Source organism: Homalodisca vitripennis, chromosome 7 (assembly GCF_021130785.1).
Source record: "Homalodisca vitripennis isolate AUS2020 chromosome 7, UT_GWSS_2.1, whole genome shotgun sequence".
Classification (NCBI taxonomy): Eukaryota; Metazoa; Arthropoda; class Insecta; order Hemiptera; family Cicadellidae; genus Homalodisca; species Homalodisca vitripennis.
The window spans coordinates 24,519,571-24,541,706 of NC_060213.1; the positions used below are offsets into that span (position 1 = coordinate 24,519,571).

General features: G+C 34.6%; 1 protein-coding gene across 1 annotated transcript in view; it reads left to right on the top strand.

Moving 5' to 3' along the window:
* Positions 1-22,136, top strand: part of LOC124366649 (WD repeat-containing protein 35-like) — a 79,869-nt gene that overhangs the window by 13,126 nt on the left and 44,607 nt on the right. Inside the window, exons 4-5 of the mRNA XM_046823249.1 lie at positions 420-600; positions 3,827-3,972. Of these exons, the coding sequence (XP_046679205.1) occupies positions 420-600; positions 3,827-3,972 (327 nt within the window). The remainder of the gene's footprint in view (positions 1-419; positions 601-3,826; positions 3,973-22,136) is intronic.

The following is a 22,136-nucleotide window of genomic DNA, read 5'->3' on the forward strand; positions in this document are numbered from 1 at the left end:
TTCATGACTATCCTGTACCCGTTCCCCCACTGATCTTCATTTACACTTTCGCACACTTCTTTCCAGCGCAGCTTCATTGAATTTAAAATTCCTTTGCGAAGTTCTCTTTTTGCTTCTGCTACTGCTATTTTAAAGTGTTCAGGAGCCCTTCCTCTGGTTCGCTTATTTTCCCTTGTCAGAATTCTGCGTGCCCTGAGGCATGTTCTTCTCAGGTCTGCAATTTCCATCGTCCACCAGTAAGCGGGTTTTCTTCTGCCACGAACGTCCTTTGCCTTGAGACTTTCCCTACATGCGCTTTTAACTATCCTAGTCAGCGAGGTTGGATCACATACTGACAATCTGCTTAGCTTCTGATCTATTGCTTCCTTAAGTCTATGAAAAGTGCTTGACAAGTAATAAATGTACGATTGTTGCTCTAGATGAAGTTGGCAATACTGTGTCTGCCAGCGGGAGGCCAGGTGGTGTGGGTCAAGTCAGTGCAGGTTGTGGGACTGGCATGGTACGACGGGAGGAACGGCTATGTGGATGTGGACTGTCCATGCCTGGTCGTCTGCTACCAATCCGGTCACATACAGATCATGAGGGACGAGAACGATGACAGTGAGTGTTCTGATCACATGTTACAATTGTGGAAAAAGTATATTGATATATGTAGTCACATAGAGTGTAGAACAATTGTTTTACCTGGATCGTTTAATGTGCGTATATAGTTTACTCTAAAGTATGGTGCATTATTAACTTGTAAGGTAATTGGATAGTTTAGTGGTTTACATTCAAGTTACCTACATGATTCAATAGATTTATAACTAGTCTAATTCGAGTAATTGATTAATCCTTTAAAAACTAAACTAAAATATTCATGTTGGAACATTTCAAGTTTGTTCGAAAACCTCAGGATACAGAAGAGAGTCTGTCTGTTTCACAACAAGAAAAAATGATAAATTTTCTTCAGAATATATGTCAATAATTTTAGTGCCTAAATTTTGAGAATAAACTTTTTTTAACATTATGTAACAAACGAAAAATTCTAATACATTTTTTTGGATTTTTTCATGTTTGTTACTAAAAGAGTTTTTATTTTTAGTATGGACAATTTATATTTTGCCTGTAAATTTACAAAAATTTTACTTTTTATCACAACTTGTTACTTTACAGAGCATAAAACATTCTGCGCCATTACAAACATTTTCTTCCTTAAAAATTCCTATAGAGAACAAAATTATAATTATTGATAGTTGCAGGCCCACATCATGGCATAGAACGTGCTGTACACATTAAACGTCTAATGTACAATGAATGAATGAATGTTTATTGTCATATTACATCTTACAAGATCCAGCTATGCTGGTAAGACAGATGACATAGTCAGAAATTTCCCTTTTTTCGGTCTCCCATCGTTAGTACTAATAGATTTAACAAGATTCTAGCTAAAATGATTTGCTAACAAATAAATAAGCTCTATTATAAATAACAGTATTAATATTTTCAGCTATGAATAAATTAACTATAAACTAATTAACAGTATTAAAACCTATGTCAAACATTTATTTTGTAAAGCATTCCTGAGTCAGATAACATTAAAATTGTAGTACACCATAATGTAATAACAATCATTCATTAACCTAATTAACAAATAAAACAATAAAATTAGTTAAATAATTAACAAATAAAACAATACATTACTAAAACAATTAACAAATAAAACAATAAAATTAGTAAAACAATAAAATTAATAAAACCATGAATAAATCAAACAATAAAATTACAAGTTAATTACACACAAGTGAATTAACACATTAAACACACAATGTGTCTAGATATAGAAAAAATCGTCCATAGCAGACCACAGCTTCAAGACTAAACACGCAACAGTATTTGACAAAACAAAAGTAATTGAGAAAATTTGATACTATTATCCAAGAGAAACCTTAGAAATAATCAAGAACAAAAATAACTTTGTCAAAGAAGATGGTGTGAAATTGTCAAAAAGTAGGCAATGGGTAATGAAGAATTAGAACTATTGATCATAACTAGTCATTGGTTAAGCTTCAGCCAATCATGAGAAAGCTCTGCCCCTTCAACACGCTTATACAGATGACTGCTTATTATTAGCAGTTTTGGTTTAAAATTTTAACTGAAGATCACTCGAAACAGACCAATATATTTTGAAGAAAATAATTGTTTTGCAATTTTGTGTGTTGCATCAAAAATGTTTTGATGCAATTTGAACTGGAAGACGTTAGCCTAGCTTGCTGATTTACAGTTTAATTCTGTTCTATAGTGTGTTGTTGGTTCTATATACCTCAGAAAATCCACGTGTTTCTAATGTATTAGTAAATTTGGTAATCAGCCTTGGATGATTAAATTAAAGAAGAATATGTTGAGTTATGGAATTACTCTGTGGGGTAATTGCTCAGATGTGCAAAACCACTTTATTAGTCAAAAATCAATTATTAGAACAATAGGTCATTGCAACTCAAGAACATGTAAACTGTTATTTAAAAAAATTAACGTCCTTACTTTGCTGTGTATATATTTTTTTGAAATGCTGAAATTGGTACATAAGAATGCTGATAAATTTGAAAAATACAAATTTAATCATAAATCACACAAGAAATTGTAATTTGTTTTGGCACATAAACTAAAAAAATTTGAAACTAGACCTCTTTTATCTAGGTTTGAAATTATATAATAATATTCCACAGTCGTATAAAAAACTTCTCTTATCTACATTTACAAAAAACTTAAAAGAAGCACTTTGTCAAAAAAACATATTATAGTGTAAATGAATTTTTTGAAGACAGTTCATGATGAAAACGAATAGTAAAAAATATATATATAAAAAAAATTCTAATGGGTTTAAGCCTTGGATTTAATCAATGTTTTTTAATGTTTTATAACGTTTTTATATCAATAAAATATACATAAAAAGTAATGTTTTAGAATAAGTTTAGTTATGTAGTTTTAATCATTGACTATGTACTAGTTTTTATTAATAATAATAATAAATTCGTTTATTTGTCATAAAACATGTTACATGCATTGACAAAGTATAATTCAGCTACAGACTAAATAGCATTTTCTTAATAATGTTTAATAAGTATAATACAAAAATATTATACATATAATAATATAAGACAATAATTGTCTAGTTGAGAATAATACTAAAGTCTATTTTGTTAATAGAAAAAACTCATTGATTAATAGAAAGGGTTTTGTAACAGTCATTCATAAAGTTTGATTATATAAATTTTAAGAGTGTATTTTTCAATCAGATGTTTCAATTTGTTATGCACTTTGAAGCCAATTACAACATGACTATTCAAAGATTTGCTCAGTCGACAATATTCAATTTAAATGTTATTTCTATTTCTTGTGTTGTAATTATGTTTGTGTATGGTTTTTTAAGTCCTTATTATTTGAAATGTAATAACTTGATAAGTCAAACAAATATAAATGAACTATTTTCCTTGGTTAATGAAAAAGGGTTTACAATGATCGAGACACTCAACTTCACCAACAATTCTAACAGCTTTCTTTTGAAGCACCAGTATTTCCTAAACTCTAGCACTATTTCCCCACAGTATTAATCCATATCTCAAAATTGACTGAAAGTAGCCAAAATATGCAGTCTGAACATAATTTTCACTTATGCAGCAAGATAGACGTCTCAATAAAAAAATAATTCTAGATAATTTAGTAGACAGAAAATCAATGTAATGTCCCCATGAAAGATTATTATTCCAAAAACTTTGATCACATTGTGATAACAGAAAACGTATTGTACAATAAATATTTGTCTATTGTCTATGATATGGTGTTGTAGGCCCAGTGGTGTTGGATACTGGGATCTCAGCTGTTTGTTGCTGCTGGAACCACAACGGTAGTGTGCTTGCTGTCACCGGTTCCACGTTGCTGTCCGGGGACACCAAGTCCTGCAACGTCATCCAGTTCTTCACACCCTTTGGAGAGGTAATAGAACCACGGAGATCCACGGTTACGTAATCCCTTCACTGTGTCCTATTACTGGGCATGGGATCTGATTGTTTTACTTGTATTATTGTACTTATTGTATTACTGTACTTTTCTCTTTTTGTTTCCTTTAATAATATTTGACATTGCCAGCAGAAAATGGAGACATTTTTAAAAAGCTGTGCTTTACTCATAACCTACTGTGGTGATCTGCTAACAAGGTGGTTCGGATATTTCTGTAAGTTTTGTAGTTGAGATTTTGGTTGAGAGTATGGCCTTCTTTATTGTGAAAAACTGCTTCTGAGTAATTTTTAAAATAACAGGGAAAACTATATCACTCTGATTGTGGAACAAGCTTTTCTACACGTAACGTAGCTATGGTGGGAAGGTGCTGCGTATCGGTTTTTTTTAGTGTTGTTGACGCCCCATGTAGTTGTGCGCCATTTTGTTACGAGTCCCACGTTGCTGTACCATTTTGCTCCGGATGGCGTTGGTCGCCATCTTGCTCAAAATCTGCTCAAAATCTGCCCAAAGCTAGCTGCGTCCCCTTGGTACTGCTTGAAACTCTGCCACCTTCCAGATAAACAGTTTGCTGTCCCAATCCTCTCCCAATCACTATTCAAAATGTGCTCCCTCTCATTGGTTATGTAAATTACTTCGTGTTGGCTAACTCATACTATTCCAAGTTAATACCAAATTACTATCAAAATTGAATGTCTGTGGTGTTGTCACCAACAACAAGTCTATATCTATCTCAGGTTTTTAAATAGGTTGAATAGTGGTTAAAAAATTCAATATCACTCCATTAAAGTTCCTATCACACTTCTTTATAAATGGGATACTCAAATAAAAGTCAAACCAAATGACCTTGACGTCAATTTATTCCATATTACACTGTCCATACATATATAATTCCACTCACCTTGCTTTGATAACTTGAGAATCTAACATAATATCCCATCCCTCATTAAAATTTCAATACACCATAATACAGTTTCCTATTAATTTCATCACTACTGTCCCAGGAGGATCCACATGAACACAACCTCCTTGCTTCAAGTCTAGAAAGAGAAGAAGGAATCTCCATATAAAACTACACATACTGACTCAAAACAATACTCATCCCCTCTCCCGTTCAAATCAGCGTCTTCACGATTAAATATAATTTGATTCTTTTCTTATAATTGTCGAAATTTATGACGTTCACTATAATTAATCAATTTAAGTCTTTCTATTTTCTTTTTATTATTTTTTCAAAGCTTTTTATTTAAATTTTTAGCAACATGTGCTTTATGACGTCATCAATATACAAGTCATTTATCCCACAATTGGCTTTTCTGCGTAATTTTATTTAGTACTTTTGTAAAACACGAATTTTGGTTATGTTTATTTCATTTTAATTAATTAAATCTTTTCCCGTATAAAGTTTAATATATTTCTTCGTTATTAATTAAATAAATCTCAATTCCGACAACATGTGATTCACTGACGTCACAGTCTGCCGATTCACTGACGTCACAGTCTGCCGATTCACTGACGTCACAGTCTGCCAATTCCCCTCGAATATTCAAATGTCGTAATTTGACCTGTTACACAACCCCCAAATATAAATTGATCACATATTTGTTGTCAATATATATTTCTCCTCCAAGTAATTAAATTTTTAAATTTTTGTTCAATTAAACTATTATTTAAATTTCTTCATAATTTTGTTAACACTTGTAAGAGCATTCATTTAAAAGAAAGTAAAATATCAAAGCAAAGCAAAATGCTTACAATTATATTACACAAATTACAATTTATATTAGACAATTACACAAATTACAGTGTATATATAAATCAATTACACAAATTACAATTAATATTAAATAATTACACAAATTACAGCGTTCATATAAATCAATTACACAAATTTCAATGAATATAATAACTATACAAATATCAATGAATATATAAATCAGCTACACAAATTACAATTAATATTAAATAATTACACAAATTACAGTGTACATATAAATCAATTACACAAATTTCAATGAATATATTTAACTATACAAATATCAATGAATATATAAATCAGCTACACAAATTACAATTAATATTAAATAATTACACAAATTACAGTGTACATATAAATCAATTACACAAATTTCAATGAATATATTTAACTATAGAAATATCAATGAATATATATATATATATATATATATATATATATATATATATATAAGAACAGTATTAAAGTTTTAAATATTTTTAAACTGAATACATGTAACCTCTATACGTTTTGAATATAATGTTTAATGTGTCCATTTGACATAACATAATGTTCAATACAAGTTAACACTATTAGATTATACACTCACAAGTTATGATAATACACAAATACCTTGTAAAAATCCTAAACATATTCTTACTGATAAACAATATTGTAATATCCTTATATTGTCCTACTGGAAACATATTACACACGCTATATACTATTATTACATTATCCTTTTTACATCTTATTCTAAATATTTATACAACCTGGTTCATCTGAAAAATATCTTCATTTTTCATCAGTATACTTTTTAATTTATTTAAATCTTCATTTTCCTTTATTTCACAATGTTCTAATATTTCTAAAACCTGTTTATCCTTCTCATCATTAACTTTATCCTTCATATTTTCTGTATGTGTTTTACATAAAAATTCTATGTTGTTCCAAGAATTTTTCAGCTCATCTTCACTTACTAATGTATTTATGTAATTGCACCTAATTAACTTTATACCATTGACTATATCCTCTGATTCACAGTTTGATTCAGTAAATTCAACGTTTAATACTTCTTTATCTACTTCCAACTTTATCCTACCATGTTCAAAGTCAATTTTTGCATTGTGTTCTCTTAAGAAGTCACATCCTAGTATTATTCCCAAGTTCACTGCTTTAACTACTAGAAAATTTATTTGAAATAATTTATTCTCTATTTCCACCTCTATCATGACCTGTTTATCTATCCTTTTACTTCTAATACCTGTTACTCCTATTATACTCAAATTTGTTACCGGCAGCTCTAAAATCTCAAGTACACTTCTTTCTTTTATCTCATTATAATACTTTTCTGACATTATTATCGCCTGGCTTCCTGAATCTATTATCATGTGATACTCCTCTTTATTTATTTTTCCAAGTATCTCAGGTAGTGCTTCTGCTACTGGTTTTATGGGAATTTTATTATAATTATCTTCATTGGTCAATTCATCAAACATGTCATTCTCTGGTATAAAAGCTGTATTCACCCCTAGTCTTAGTCCGGATTTTTTCTTATCTGATCTTATCAGATTTCTAAGCTCATTTGCTAGAATTGTTAGACCCTCTTTATTCAGATGTATTAAATCTTCACACCATTTTCCTTTATAAAATATTTCTTTTTCATATAATTTCACATTACAGTCTGTATTATCATAGTTATCATAATACTTCTCTGCCACTTCTAAAACTGTAACTTTTTCATTATTTTCTTTACTTTTTATATGTTCATTTATTCTCTCAAGTTTATTTAAATGATACCTGTCATTCTCACCTAACTTTGGTATGGGTGGAATTGTTACCAAGACTATTTTATCACCTTTCTCCAGTAAAACCTCTACTAGTTTGTCATAATCATTACAAATGCTTTTTACTTCTTTATCCCTTAATAAATAATTTGTACCTATCATTACTATTAGCTGTTTTTCTAAATTATTTGCATGTTTTAGCTCTCTGGTCATCTGTTCAATTGTCTGACCTCCTATGCATAAGTTAATTCTCTTTCCTCCTTTCTCTCTATATTCACCTCTTAAATTCATTATTTTCTCCCCAAATCTCCTAAGTTGAGAATCTCCTATCATTTGGTATCCCTCAAAATTAGGTTCCTTTTTCTCAATCGTTTCCTTCATTCTAGTCCTACCCATTTGTTTTCCATCCTGTTTTCCTCTAGTCATCTATTACCTCTCATACTTCCTCTTCCCCTTGTATATCCTGTTTTCCTCTAGTCATCTATTACCTCTCATACTTCCTCTTCCCCTTGTATATTCATATTGATCTCTCTGATGCCTCGTTTCGTTGTTTTCATACCTTTCTTTCTCCTTTCCATAATCATTTGTATCTCTACCCCTATTATTACTTTGTCTTCTCCTATCATTCTCAAACTCTACTCTCTCCCTATTATATGTGTCCCTATTGTAGTATGAGCCTACTCTAGTCAAATTATTTCCTCTTATATTCCCTCTAACTTGTGTCCCTCTATATGGTGCATCTCTAGGCCTTAAATTCTTGTATTGATTTACATTCCTATTAAGTGTTGTCTCATTTCTCATATCAAATGATCTGTCATAACTTCTATTTGTGTCACTATTCAGTATATTAAGTTGATTCAACAGGTTTTCTAGATCTTCCGATCTTTCAACATTTTGGGCTGCAGCAATTGCACTACTTATGGTTCTAGGAACATGTTTGCTTATGTATGCTAGGAATGTTCCCATGTCAATTCTAGTTTCTAAATACTGGCTTTTATTATAAAATTCCAATACATAGGTTACCAGATTATCAAATCCAACCCTGTAAGTACCGTTACCCATTAGTTCTTTTTCAAATTTTTTCTGTTCCCCTATGGACCAATATTTCTCTTTAAAACTCCTATAAAACTGTTCAAAGTTTTTCCAATTATTTATATGCTGTCGTCCCCACTTTCCTGCTTCATTTTTCATATATTTTAAAATTATCAATACCTGGAAGTCCCATCCTTCTCCATTTTTCTCTATATATTTTTTACAAGCTTCCAAAAATTCCATAGGATGTACATTATTTTTTATTGGATCAAATTCCAATAAGGATATTTCTGTGTTTGCTGGTTGGCTTATTCTAATACCCACCATGCTTTGATTTCTCATCATATTCTCTAGTTGTGTTTGTTTGTTTTCTAATTTACCTAAAGTTTCATCCAGTCTCTTATTCAGGGATTTTTCTACTCTATTTCCCATGTCCTCTATTTCTTGTAAACTACTGCCCGTTATTGACTTGTTCTCTACATCCTTACTCGCCTTACCATTTTCTCCATCCTGGTCTAGTTCTAAGTTAGCTCTGTCCCTATCTACCCTACCATTTAATTCATCTAATCTTGTTTTAAATCTCTTATTTATCTTTTCTAATCTTTGATCTATTTTCTTTTTATCACCCTCAATGTGTACAAACCTTTTCTCAATTTCCCTCATATCTTCTTCTCTTTTATCTTTTAATTTCTTTATCTCCGTAGTAATCTCTCCTCTAACCTGACTTTTAAGTTTACTCCTCTCACCTTTGTTTTTCTCAGCTTGTTCGCTTATTTAAAGTCTGACCCCCTTCTCCAAGTTCTTTAATTCTTTATTTAAAGTATTTAAGTCTTTATTTATCTCTACTCTCATAACCTCCATAATCTCTACTATTTTATTGTTTAACTCACCTTTCATCTGTTCCATGTCTCGTTTTAACTGCTCATTACTTCTTTGAATTTCCGTTTTCAGTTCCTCATTATTCTGATCTATTTTATAATTAAGATCCCTTAATCCCTCATTATTTTTATCCATCTTTTCATTCAAGTCCTTCCTTAATTCCTCATTATTTTTCTTTAACTCCTCATTATTTTTATCCATCTTTTCATTCAGACTATTCTTCATAGTCCTCATGAATGCAATAAGACCTTCATCCCTATCAACTCCTACTGGACTACTGACTCTGCTAACCTCATTTTCTAATGAATTTCTGTCATCTGTTGTCGACACCTCATGTTCTACTGTATTAGGGGATGACCAACCTAAAAACCCTGTATCTCCTGAGCTATGAAGATCTATTTCTTCATTATTTGCGGGCCCTTCATTATTTTGTTCGCCTTCCATTTTGTAGCCTATGTTTAATTTGAAAATTTCTATTATTAATTTAGGCCTAATATTTGTTTTACTAGCCTACCAGGAAAATTTTACCAATTTATATTATAACTAGGCTGTGTTCAAAGTTATCAAACTTATAGACTAACAATAATTTATCATACTTCTTCTATACACACACCTGAAAATACAATTATATAAAAAACAGTGATTTTTACTTAGTCTAAAATATGCTACCACTAACCTACTTAAATTAGTTGTGGAAGTTGGAGCCCCACGTTGGGCGCCAATTTGCTGCGTATCGGTTTTTTTAGTGTTGTTGACGCCCCATGTAGTTGTGCGCCATTTTGTTACGAGTCCCACGTTGCTGTACCATTTTGCTCCGGATGGCGTTGGTCGCCATCTTGCTCAAAATCTGCCCAAAGCTAGCTGCGTCCCCTTGGTACTGCTTGAAACTCTGCCACCTTCCAGATAAACAGTTTGCTGTCCCAATCCTCTCCCAATCACTATTCAAAATGTGCTCCCTCTCATTGGTTATGTAAATTACTTCGTGTTGGCTAACTCATACTATTCCAAGTTAATACCAAATTACTATCAAAATTGAATGTCTGTGGTGTTGTCACCAACAACAAGTCTATATCTATCTCAGGTTTTTAAATAGGTTGAATAGTGGTTAAAAAATTCAATATCACTCCATTAAAGTTCCTATCACACTTCTTTATAAATGGGATACTCAAATAAAAGTCAAACCAAATGACCTTGACGTCAATTTATTCCATATTACACTGTCCATACATATATAATTCCACTCACCTTGCTTTGATAACTTGAGAATCTAACATAATATCCCATCCCTCATTAAAATTTCAATACACCATAATACAGTTTCCTATTAATTTCATCACTACTGTCCCAGGAGGATCCACATGAACACAACCTCCTTGCTTCAAGTCTAGAAAGAGAAGAAGGAATCTCCATATAAAACTACACATACTGACTCAAAACAATACTCATCCCCTCTCCCGTTCAAATCAGCGTCTTCACGATTAAATATAATTTGATTCTTTTCTTATAATTGTCGAAATTTATGACGTTCACTATAATTAATCAATTTAAGTCTTTCTATTTTCTTTTTATTATTTTTTTCAAAGCTTTTTATTTAAATTTTTAGCAACATGTGCTTTATGACGTCATCAATATACAAGTAATTTATCCCACAATTGGCTTTTCTGCGTAATTTTATTTAGTACTTTTGTAAAACACGAATTTTGGTTATGTTTAATTAATTTTAATTAATTAAATCTTTTCCCGTATAAAGTTTAATATATTTCTTCGTTATTAATTAAATAAATCTCAATTCCGACAACATGTGATTCACTGACGTCACAGTCTGCCGATTCACTGAGGTCACAGTCTGCCAATTCCCCGCGAATATTCAAATGTCGTAATTTGACCTGTTACAAGGGTTCATTCAGTGTGGGGTCAGTAAAGAATTCATTTTGAGCTTCTTCATTGCCGACATTTTTTGGATCTCTTCAGACGAACATGATTCGAGAATCAGGAATCAAGTCAGTAACAGCACCAGGTTCCAGACACTGCACTAAGAGGAAGGTGAACTGGAGCTAAACTCAACATTCACAAACTTTTCTTCTTGTAAACATTAACGGACAACATTATTACAATCTATAGTAAATTTTATAAAAATTAAAAATGTCCTATTAAACCTTAAAAGTAAAATTCATAACATATGTTTATTAAATTACCTCTTTAGGGTTAAATTGTAGTGTTGTTTTTTCTTGCATTTCCTGTAGCATATTTGAAACAAACTGGATAAGGGATAATGATAGGAGAGGGGGAATGATAGGAAGGTTATTTGTTTAAAGTTTGTTGTTGCAATAGAAGGTTTGATAGTATAACAGGATTTTGGACATTTGGCATCGTTATATGTTACGAAAAGTATAATACCTAAAGTAAGTATATAAAGTTGCTGATACCCAAAGTTTCGTGGGCTCTTTCAATTCTCCCAACTCCTACTCGGGTGTACAGAGCACCTGATACCACACATCTCCATCAGTGCAACATATTTTATGGTATACAAATTCATGGTATACAAACTCACAAGATGGCGGATGTGTAGTGTGTCAGTGCATTTCACTCCCTAAAAAAGTTAACTTTTAGTGTGTAAAATGGGTTCTTACCTGGACTTTGGCCAATCCAAGTGAGATTACTATCCACAAGTAAGTAATTAAAAAAAAAAAAAAAAGATATCACGACAATCCAACCCGTTTTAACATTAAGCACACTAACATTATAGAGCCGTATGTATACTGTGACCTCATTAACACAGTATGTTAGTGATGAGCACATCTATCATCACACCTCAAATATGCAGACATGACAAAGCTGGGCAGTGACCTCGCTGCAGACTGCTGAACTAGTTGCAACTGTCTGTCTGCCTGTCACCTCCTCAGACTCAGTAATTCAAAGAAACTGTGATTCCATACAACTTTTTAAGTATAAGATAGTATGTTCCAGCTTAATGAAACTGTAGTTGTTAAAATAAGGGGCCACTCACCCTGGCCTGCTTACATCGAAAGAATTGAAAATCTTAAAACTAGGACCAGGTATCATGTTATATTTTATGGCACCAAACAGACTGCTTGCTACATGCTCTGAAAAAGATATTTCTCAATTTAAACTCGACTCAGACAATGAATTATACAAAAATAACAGTTCAAACCCTGATTTACACAAGGCACTGATCGAAGCTTATGAAGCTCTCTCTTCAAACAAATCTGTGCAACTTTCTCTTTCTCAAATCAATGAAAATAACCTAAGAGAAAAAATATCAAATTTATCTGGAAATGAAGAACAAGACTTAGAAACCTCCCTCACTATAGCTGCTGAGGCTGGCAATTTTCTCCTCAATGAAAATCATATCTTAAAAAATGACAACTTCAACCTAAAGGTAAAGTTTAATAAGCTTCAGCTAGAGTTTGAAGACAAGTTAAAAGCTACAGATGATCAGATACAAAACCTCTTGCATGCGATAGAAGAACTAAAAACTAACCATAGCTTGGAAAAGTCATTTCTTGAAAATAAACTTAGGATAGGGACTGAAACTATGGAAGACATGGAAGAACAAATAAATAAAGAAAATAGGTTTTATGTCAATAAAATCAAGGCATTAGAGGAGATAGTCTCCAAAAATAAGCATAATCAAAACCAGACACTAAGCCCTGATACTCCTATCACCAAGAAAACTATGAGTGACAATACAACTAAGCCACTCTCTCATAAAAGCTGTACTAGCATACACAACTCCTCAGAAAATGAACTGAATGAAAAAATAAAATCTCTGGATACCATAATAACAAATAGTAAAAAAGATGCTGAGTTGAAAAGCGCTTTCTACTTGAAAGAAATTGATAGTTTAAAACAGCAAATTAAAACTTTGGTTAAAAGTAATAACTGTCTAATGGAAACTATTATACCTTATCCACCTTCCAACGATGAATTAGACAATAGACAATAGACAACTCTTTATTCACATATTCATCAAGAACAGTAATGCGTCAAAAATACATAGGTTATAGTTGGTTATTTAAAAATTCTGCCTCTGAGTAGAAGGGTCGTTCCAGGAGCCAGGTCGTCAGCTGAAAACTTGAAACTTTTGGTTGTTCTCTCCTTGAGGTGTTCTGGCAGGTTGTTGAAGTATAAGGCACCTTTATAGCTGGGTTTTTGTTTTCAAACAGTCTCAGATGATGTTTGCGGGATTGTGAAATATCGGTTTGCATGTCTGGTGTCGTACTGGTGTTGATCCCTGTGTCTAGGTTGTGCTGTTGTGAAGGTGTGAAGGATTACTTCTCGGATGTAAAGTGAGATGGCTGTAAGAATTTTCAGTTCCTTGAAAAGACTCTCGACAACTGTCCCTGTAGTTTAGGTTAGCCAGGCATCTAATTGGCTCTTTTTTGTTTAATGAGTACTTTGTCTAGGTTGTTTTTAGAAGCTCCTCCCCAGGTTGCAATGCCATACCTAAGGTGGGACTCAAACAGAGCAAAGTAGGCCCACTCTGGCTGCCTCTGAGCTGCACACTTGCTTGGTTCTGCGTATGACGTAGATCCCAGAGCATAGTTTTCTTGCAGAGCTGGTCTATATGAGGTTTCCATGACAGCTTAGAATCAATTATGATGCCCAGATATTTCGTGGTGTTTTCAGTTACAAGTCCAGGTAGCGATACAGCAGTGTCAGTTTGTTTGGTGGTGAAAGTCATCTGTACTGTTTTATTTTCATTCAGGGCCAGATCGTTGGAGGAGCAGTATTGCTTAGTCCTGTGGAATTGTGTACTGGCCCTTTCATTTAGTAATTCTGGTGTCTTATCGGCAAACGTTAGGACTGTGTCGTCGGCATACATGACGGTATGTCCATCTTCACCAATCCCAACTAGGAAGTCGTTTCGTGAGAAGGAGGAAGAGGACTGGTCCCAGTACAGAGCCCTGCGGTACAACCCCTTTGTATGTTAACAGCTCTGGATTGGGCCTTATATCTTGTGCTGTTTTTTGTATAGGCTATTTCCACTATCTGTTTCCTATCACTAAGGTAGCTGTTAAAACCATTTTGCTGCTTCCCCTCTCCCACACCCAAGTTCCTCAGTTTGAGCAGAAGGAGGTCATGGTTCAGGCAGTCAAAAGCCTTGCTGAAAATCAAGGAACAGGCTTGTAGAAATGCAGCCATCTTCTAGTTGGTTTAAGATGTGCTCAGTCAGTTGAATTACAGCTGTAGTTGTAGATCTGCCTTTGAGGAACCCGTGCTGCTGTTCAGTGAGGAGTCCATGCTGATCTAGGTGATGCAGCAGTTTGTTTAACACAATCTTTTCAACGATTTTAGAGAATGTTGAGGTTAGAGAGATTGGTCTGTAGCTATTTCTTTCCGTAGTTGGTCCGCTCTTGTATTTTGGATAGACCTTGGCAATCTTTAGCTTATCTGGAAATATACCCTGTGAAAGTGATTTTATTTATTAAGTCTGTTAAAGGTACTAATATTTCAAATTTGATGATTTTTAACATTTTGGCTGAAACCTCATCAATTCCAGCTGAGTCTTTTTGTTTCAAAGAGTCAATGGATGCTTGGACTTCTTCTCGAGTGATTGGTCCAAAAGTTAAGAATATGATGTGTTGTTGGTGGAGAAACTGGATAGGGTATTCATTATCGTGTTACAACTGTTCTGTAGTGTTCTTACTTTCAGCTATTGTTGAGAAGAATTCATTGAAAGAGTTTGAGACTTTTCTTGGGTCATCTATCATTCTGTTGTTAATTTGAAGGATGAACTGGTTTTCGGTGGTGGGACTGGCTCTTCTTTCACAATTTATAGTATAACCAATAAAGCTTTTGACTTTGTTTTCTGAGCTATTGATGTGGGCGTACGGTAGCGTTTTCTCTTCGGAGTTTTTTTAGATGTTGATCGTACTCTTTCTTCTTAGCCACTGTTCTAGTTTTGTCCTCATCTAATCCGGTTGTTTGCTGTTTATCAAGGGCTTTTACATACTCGTTCTTGAGCCTAGTACATTCTTGATCCCAGCACTGTGTTCTTTTATGTTTAACTCTTGATGTCTTCAATGGGCAGGCATAATTTTAGGGCAGATTGGATTATGCTGTTGAATCTAATTGTATGCTTCATTTACATCATGAGTTATTATTACACTTTCCCAGGTTTGGGCTTGTAGTTGTGCTTTAAGGAGCTCTATTGCATTTTTATTGTAGATTCGTTTTTTTTTCTTTAATTTTGTCTGTTGTTAGTTTTTTTAGTGTGTACCTTTGCTAGTTGCGCTTTGTGGTCTGAGAGTCCTGTTGCTATGACCGAAGTCCGTATTTGTTGAAGATTAATATTTGTACATATCCAGTCTATTGATTTTGCTGTGTTCTGGGTGATTCTTGTAGGTGGCAAATTAATTCTGGTGATGTTAAAGGAGTTTAGGAATTCTTCTATTTTTGCTTTATCTGTGCCGTCAGTTAGAGTATCTACATTGATGTCTCCCATTATCAATACCTGTCTATCAGCAGCAAGCACTCTTTCTAGTTGTTCTGTAAGAATGTCTATGGCTTGGTCGAGGTTTGCATTTGGAGGTCTGTATACACCTAGCACCAGCAGAGGTTGTTTTGCTGACTTTGACTTCAAAGAGTGCTGTTTCACAGGTCAGTTCTGTTTCCTCATTACTTGTGCGTATGAGTGAGAACATTCTTTTCCAGACCATTTTTTACATATCCTACCACCCCTCCCTTAACGTGGGTTTTCCTAGAGAAACCCCCAATCAGTGAGTAGCCTTCTATGCATGTGTTTTGGAGATTTTCATGAGAAAGGCCAATGTTCTGTTATTACAATGAAGTCGGGGTTCTCATCTTGTAGAAAGTGTGCTAGCCTATCAGTTTTGTTGGATAGCCAGTTTATATTTTGATGTAAAATTTTCAGTTGGTTGTTAAAAGTTCGTTTTTTTCTAGTTTATTGTGATTAGGTATGGCCGAGAAGGATCTGTTAGTATTGTTGATAACTGTCTGGTGTGTTATATTGCTGCAGGAGCTGGAATGCCTTTCAAGCCAAGTTGAGTCTTTAAAAAAGGAACTTACAAAATCAGAGAATACCATTCAGTTACTAAGGCAGACTTTATATGAATTTGAAATTGAGTATGACACGTTACTATGTAAGACTGAAGAATATAGAGACAACAAGACAGTACCATGCCCTGTAAATATCACTGAGAAGTTGGACTGCTTGGTAATCACTGACATGCCTATTGGGAAACTAAAAATTTTAAATGTTGAAACTAAAGTCCTTGAAATTAAAACTATAAATGATTTCCCAAAAATTATAAGCTTACCAGACACTTGGAATCCAAAATTTGTGGTACTTCAGGAGGGTGCAGACATACTGCACTTGTCAAAATCACCGGATGATGCCATGGGCTATCTTTATACTCTTATAAATGTGACAAAAAACAAATTTCCCAACTCCACCATAATAGTAAATAGCATCATGAAAGATGGGAAAATTCCTCCTAAACTTCTAAATAACGCAAACTCAAATATCAAGTGGTTGTGTAAAGAAAAACAAGTGGTTTTCTGTAATACACAAAAAAGACTGACAACTAAATGCCTAACTGTCCATGGAAAACTTACCACCAAAGGTTATAAAACCTTTGCGAACATAATAACCTGCTTAAATAAGCTATGCTCTAGAAAGAAGACCACACCACAGCCAAACAGTGAATATACTATAACTACTTTGACTACTTCCCAATCAAAAGAACAGCATACAAGACAAATAACTTCATCTAGCAATGAAACTACACAGATTTGCAATGTAATTGCAGGATCTGCAGAAAAGATAGTCAGGGAAAATGAACAAACAGAGAGGCTTCCTAGTCTAAGGAATAATCAACAGTCAATACTCATCGAGGGTATAAATATAGACTCTCCTGCCTATCTCAGTGATGAAGATGAAAATGTTACAGCAGACACCAGACCTGTGATGAAAAGAGTAATACGCAGCGTTGCTGTTAATTCAAATACCGGTAAATTGTCATCACTACACTCACTTGATAAAAATTCTCTGGAAAATCTAAAAATATTTTCCTTTCATCCGGAAGAAACACCACTTGTGACAACACAACTTGACATGGATGACAATTGGAGAGACAGCTGTGGTCTGTGTTTTTATGACAAAGATACAGGAGAATGCTCAATTTCACTTACCCCAGAGTCCTTAAAAGCACTGCAAAGAAGACTTGAGCTAAATCAACTCTCGTACAACAATTTTGCCACTACCTCGACCTCTGGTAAACCATACATAATCATTTGTCAATCCATGAAAACAGGAAACTGGAAGCGACGTCTTTATAAATTTATGGAACTAGCAAATGACTGTTTTAAATTCCCTGTACTGTTTTCTATTGACCTAGAAAGAACTGTTGGATTTCTAAAACAACATCTCTTAAATGAAAGAGACCTTCTACAAGTGTTGTTGCAATTCTCAAGCAATGCCTACTTGCATCGTATGAGACTTTACTCAAGTGACAAAAAATTGAAAAAATCAGTTGATAAAATCCTGGACAAACAGCAGCTAAATCAACGAAAAATTTCTCAAATGACATGCAGCAGCAACAACTCAGGAATTTACAACACTTGGAGAACTAAGATCCCACATGCGCCGACTACAAACAACACTCCTCTGGCCCAAATTGACTCTAAATCTAACTTTGTCAGAACTGCTATGGTGGAACAAAGGGACCTATGGAGGATAAAAGAAGAATTACTCCTGAAAAGATTTTCAAAAATGTACCAGGAATACAACCTAAGCAAAAGAGAAAAAATTACGCAAGATATAAGAAACACATTATTAAAATACAGAGACAACTTTGCTCTCATTGATTTGAAGAGTGGCAACTTTCTTATTGGGGACCCTAACAAGAATTACCAGTGCGGCTTTGACGGAGCACATTTTGTAGATCTAACAAAGGGTGAACAATCAAAATTTTCCGCTGCCTCTAACGCTAGTGTAATTAATGACCTAATATTGGTATCTGATGACACACTACTAATGAATGACCTTAAATTATACAATAGTACAAAAAATACCAAGATCGATAACACATACTCTTCCAAGGCTAGGTTTAACTTAGTGCAAGGTGTGCCAGGATGTGGGAAAACATCCTTCATCTTGAAGAACTTCAAAATAGGAGACTTGGTCTTATATCCCACAAAAGAAGGAGCTACTGAATTCTCAAACCGGCTAAAGACAAGCCATCCTGAACTTCAAGATGATGTGAAGAACTACTGTAGAACTGTGCACTCATTTTTAATAAACTCGACAAACCACTTGAAAAATGGAGGAACTTATAACCGCGTGATAGTAGATGAAGCACTCATGGTGCATGCTGGCGAAATCTTATACGCAGTCGAACTTTCACAAGCCAAAGAGGTCATGATGGTGGGCGACATGAACCAAATCCCCTATATTAATCGGGTCACAGGCCACTCAACCCAGTTCCATGACATTACAAAAATCACTGAGATCTCACAGTATTTAAGTCACTCCTACAGATGTACGATGACAGTTGCCTGCATTCTTTCCAAATATTATTCAGAAGGTATGACAACAAGCAGCAATGTAAAAAGAGAGCTTGTAAAACATGTTTTTGACAACATCAATAGTATACCAGTCATGGTAAAAGACACCAAAATGCTGGTTTTTAAACAAACTGAAAAAGCACAACTTTTGAAATTAGGCCATAACGTCTCTACCATTCACGAATATCAAGGGAAGCAGGCTCCACACATCGTAGTAGTGAGGACATCATCCAACAACGAAGACATCTACAACTCAGTACCACACTGTCTTGTCGCCATATCTCGTCACACTCAGTCTTTCACGTACATTGCTCCAACTCAAGAGGATATCCTGACTAAATGGATACGTTATGGTCAGCAGTGTTCTGAAGTAGATCTTGCAAAACATCACAAAGAAATGGAAACAACCTGTAAAGAAAACAATTCTATAGGAAAGTATCCATTCCTACCTCACAGAAGCATGGAAAGGAAAGATGCTACGAAACTACCAAATAAAAGTGACATAGGTGGAGCCAGCCAAACCACCTCAACAAAAAAACTGAATTCTAATTTCATGACAGGTGGAGACAGTCAAACCACCTCAACAAAAAAACTGAATTCCAATTTCATGACAGGTGGAGACAGTCAAACCACCTCAACAAAAAAACTGAATTCCAATTTCATGACAGGTGGAGACAGTCAAACCACCTCAACAAAAAAACTGAATTCTAATTTCATGACAGGTGGAGACAGTCAAACCACCTCAACCAAAAAACTGAATTCCAATTTCATGACAGGTGGAGACAGTCAAACCACCTCAACAAAAAAACTGAATTCTAATTTCATGACAGGTGGAGACAGTCAAACCACCTCAACAAAAAAACTGAATACTAACGCCATGACAGGTGGAGACAGTCAAACCACCTCAACAAAAAAACTGAATACTAACGCCATGACAGGTGGAGACAGCCAAACCACCTCAACAAAAAAACTGAATACTAATGACATGACAGGTGGAGACAACTATTTTTTAGGGTTGAGAGAGAAGCGAAGGCCCAAAACCTAAATTGCTGTTGCAAAACAATGGACAGGAAGGAAAATCTAAAAAAAGGTAGCAAATTTGTAATCTACCATCAAAACATTGACAGAGTTCGAAATAAAATTGACACACTAAACCACTTCCTACACTTTTCAAAACCTGACATACTTGTACTTACTGAGCATGGCCTCAGTGCTGATTTATTGAAAAATGTCCGATTAATTAGCTATGTACTTATTGCAGAATATAGTAGGGAATTGCACCAAAAAGGTGGTGTTGCAATATTCAAGAGAGTTAATCTGGACAATGAGGTGGAAAGTGTAAATCTTGATAGCAAAAGCATTGAACTTGTTTGTGAGATGACCGCTGTTAAAATCAATATAAACAAAAAAAATCATGTTTACATTCTGGGTGTATACCGACCACCAAGAAGCCCACTGGATCATGCTCTTGAATTACTAAACTCGTCACTAGAAGAACTCCCCATAAACAATTCTGCAATTTGCATTGTTGGTGATCTCAATATTGACTGGCTCAGCACACTGATGGAAAGAGAAAACAATAAATTAAACAACCTCCTATCTGAGTATAACCTGACTCGATGCCTCCTACCTGCTACCAGGATAACCCCTACAAGTGCTACATCAATTGATGTTTTTTGCACCAACTTGGCACCACATAGCTTCAATTTCGAAATCATTGAAAACGGGCTCTCAGACCACACCGGACAACTTTACTTCATGGATTTCCCCTCCACATCAAGTAAACAATCTTCATCAAATGGAAGACGTCTCAGTCCAGATAACATCTCAAATTTAAAGGGGCTTCTTGAAATTCAATCATGGGATCGGGTATACAACTCTCCAAGTGCAGAGGATGCCTACTCAAACTTCATTGGAACTCTGACTGCAGCATTAGACATTACATGCCCCCATACAACATCAAGAAACAGATCCAGGAACCGAACTCAAGAATTTAACAACCCTGAAGTAAACATACTGCGGATGTCTTTCATACAAGCCCACGAGCGCTACTTAGCCAGTGGACAAATTGAGGCTAAAGAGGATGCTGCCCAGAAGAAGAAATCCTACGACTTAAAACTAAAAAGTCTTAGAAGGGAAACAAACTCCAACTTCATCGCCGAAGCAAGCAACAAGAGCAAAGCAGTCTGGAGCGTCATTAATAGCGAAAGAGCACCAAAGAGAGAAGCTTCAGAATCCACGTGGAAATTAAAAAATACTGACGATGACACCTACCTAGACGACATTTTTACCATAGCTGAACATTTTAATACCTATTTTACAACAATTGCAGAAGTAACTCTCGGTCATAACAATGCTCCTAGCGCCAAAGACGTTAACTTATGTTCAAACTTCACAGGAACAGGACTTAACATGTTCAATCTTACATCTAATGAGGAAGTATTCAACACTATAAATTCTCTAAAATCCTCTTCCTCCTCAGGCTATGATGACATTTCTTCAAAAATACTGAAGTATTGCAGCTCTGTAACCTGCCAACCCTTAACGGATGTAATCAACAAGTCTCTGACTCAGGGATTATTTCCCTCAAAATTAAAAATGTCAAAGGTATATCCACTGCATAAGCAAGGGAGTAAGCACGACATCAAGAACTATAGACCAATCTCCCTTGTGCCCACTGTATCAAAAGTTTTGGAAAAAATAGTTCTCTCGAGACTGTTAGAGCACCTTCAGCGTAACAATCTGCTGCCAAAAGGACAACATGGGTTCATCCCGGGCAAATCGACTATCACCGCCCTTGCTGAGCTCATTGAGTGTATAATTGATAATATTGAGTCTGAAAATACTGTAACAACTGTTTTTCTCGATATGAGTAAAGCATTTGACTCACTGTCTCATAAGCTTATTTTATACAAAATCAGAACCTTGGGTGTCAGCGGTATAGCCCTGAAATGGTTCGAAAGCTACCTCTCTGTGCGACAGCAAATAGTTGAGCTGAAACACACAGCTAAGGGCTTGACGAAGGCTCTTCATTCACTTCCACAGTATGTTAGAAGAGGAGTTCCGCAAGGATCTGTGTTGGGACCCGTCCTATTCATTTTATTCACTAGTGATCTAGGTAAAACACTCGAGGCTTTTAGTCATCCTGTATCATACGC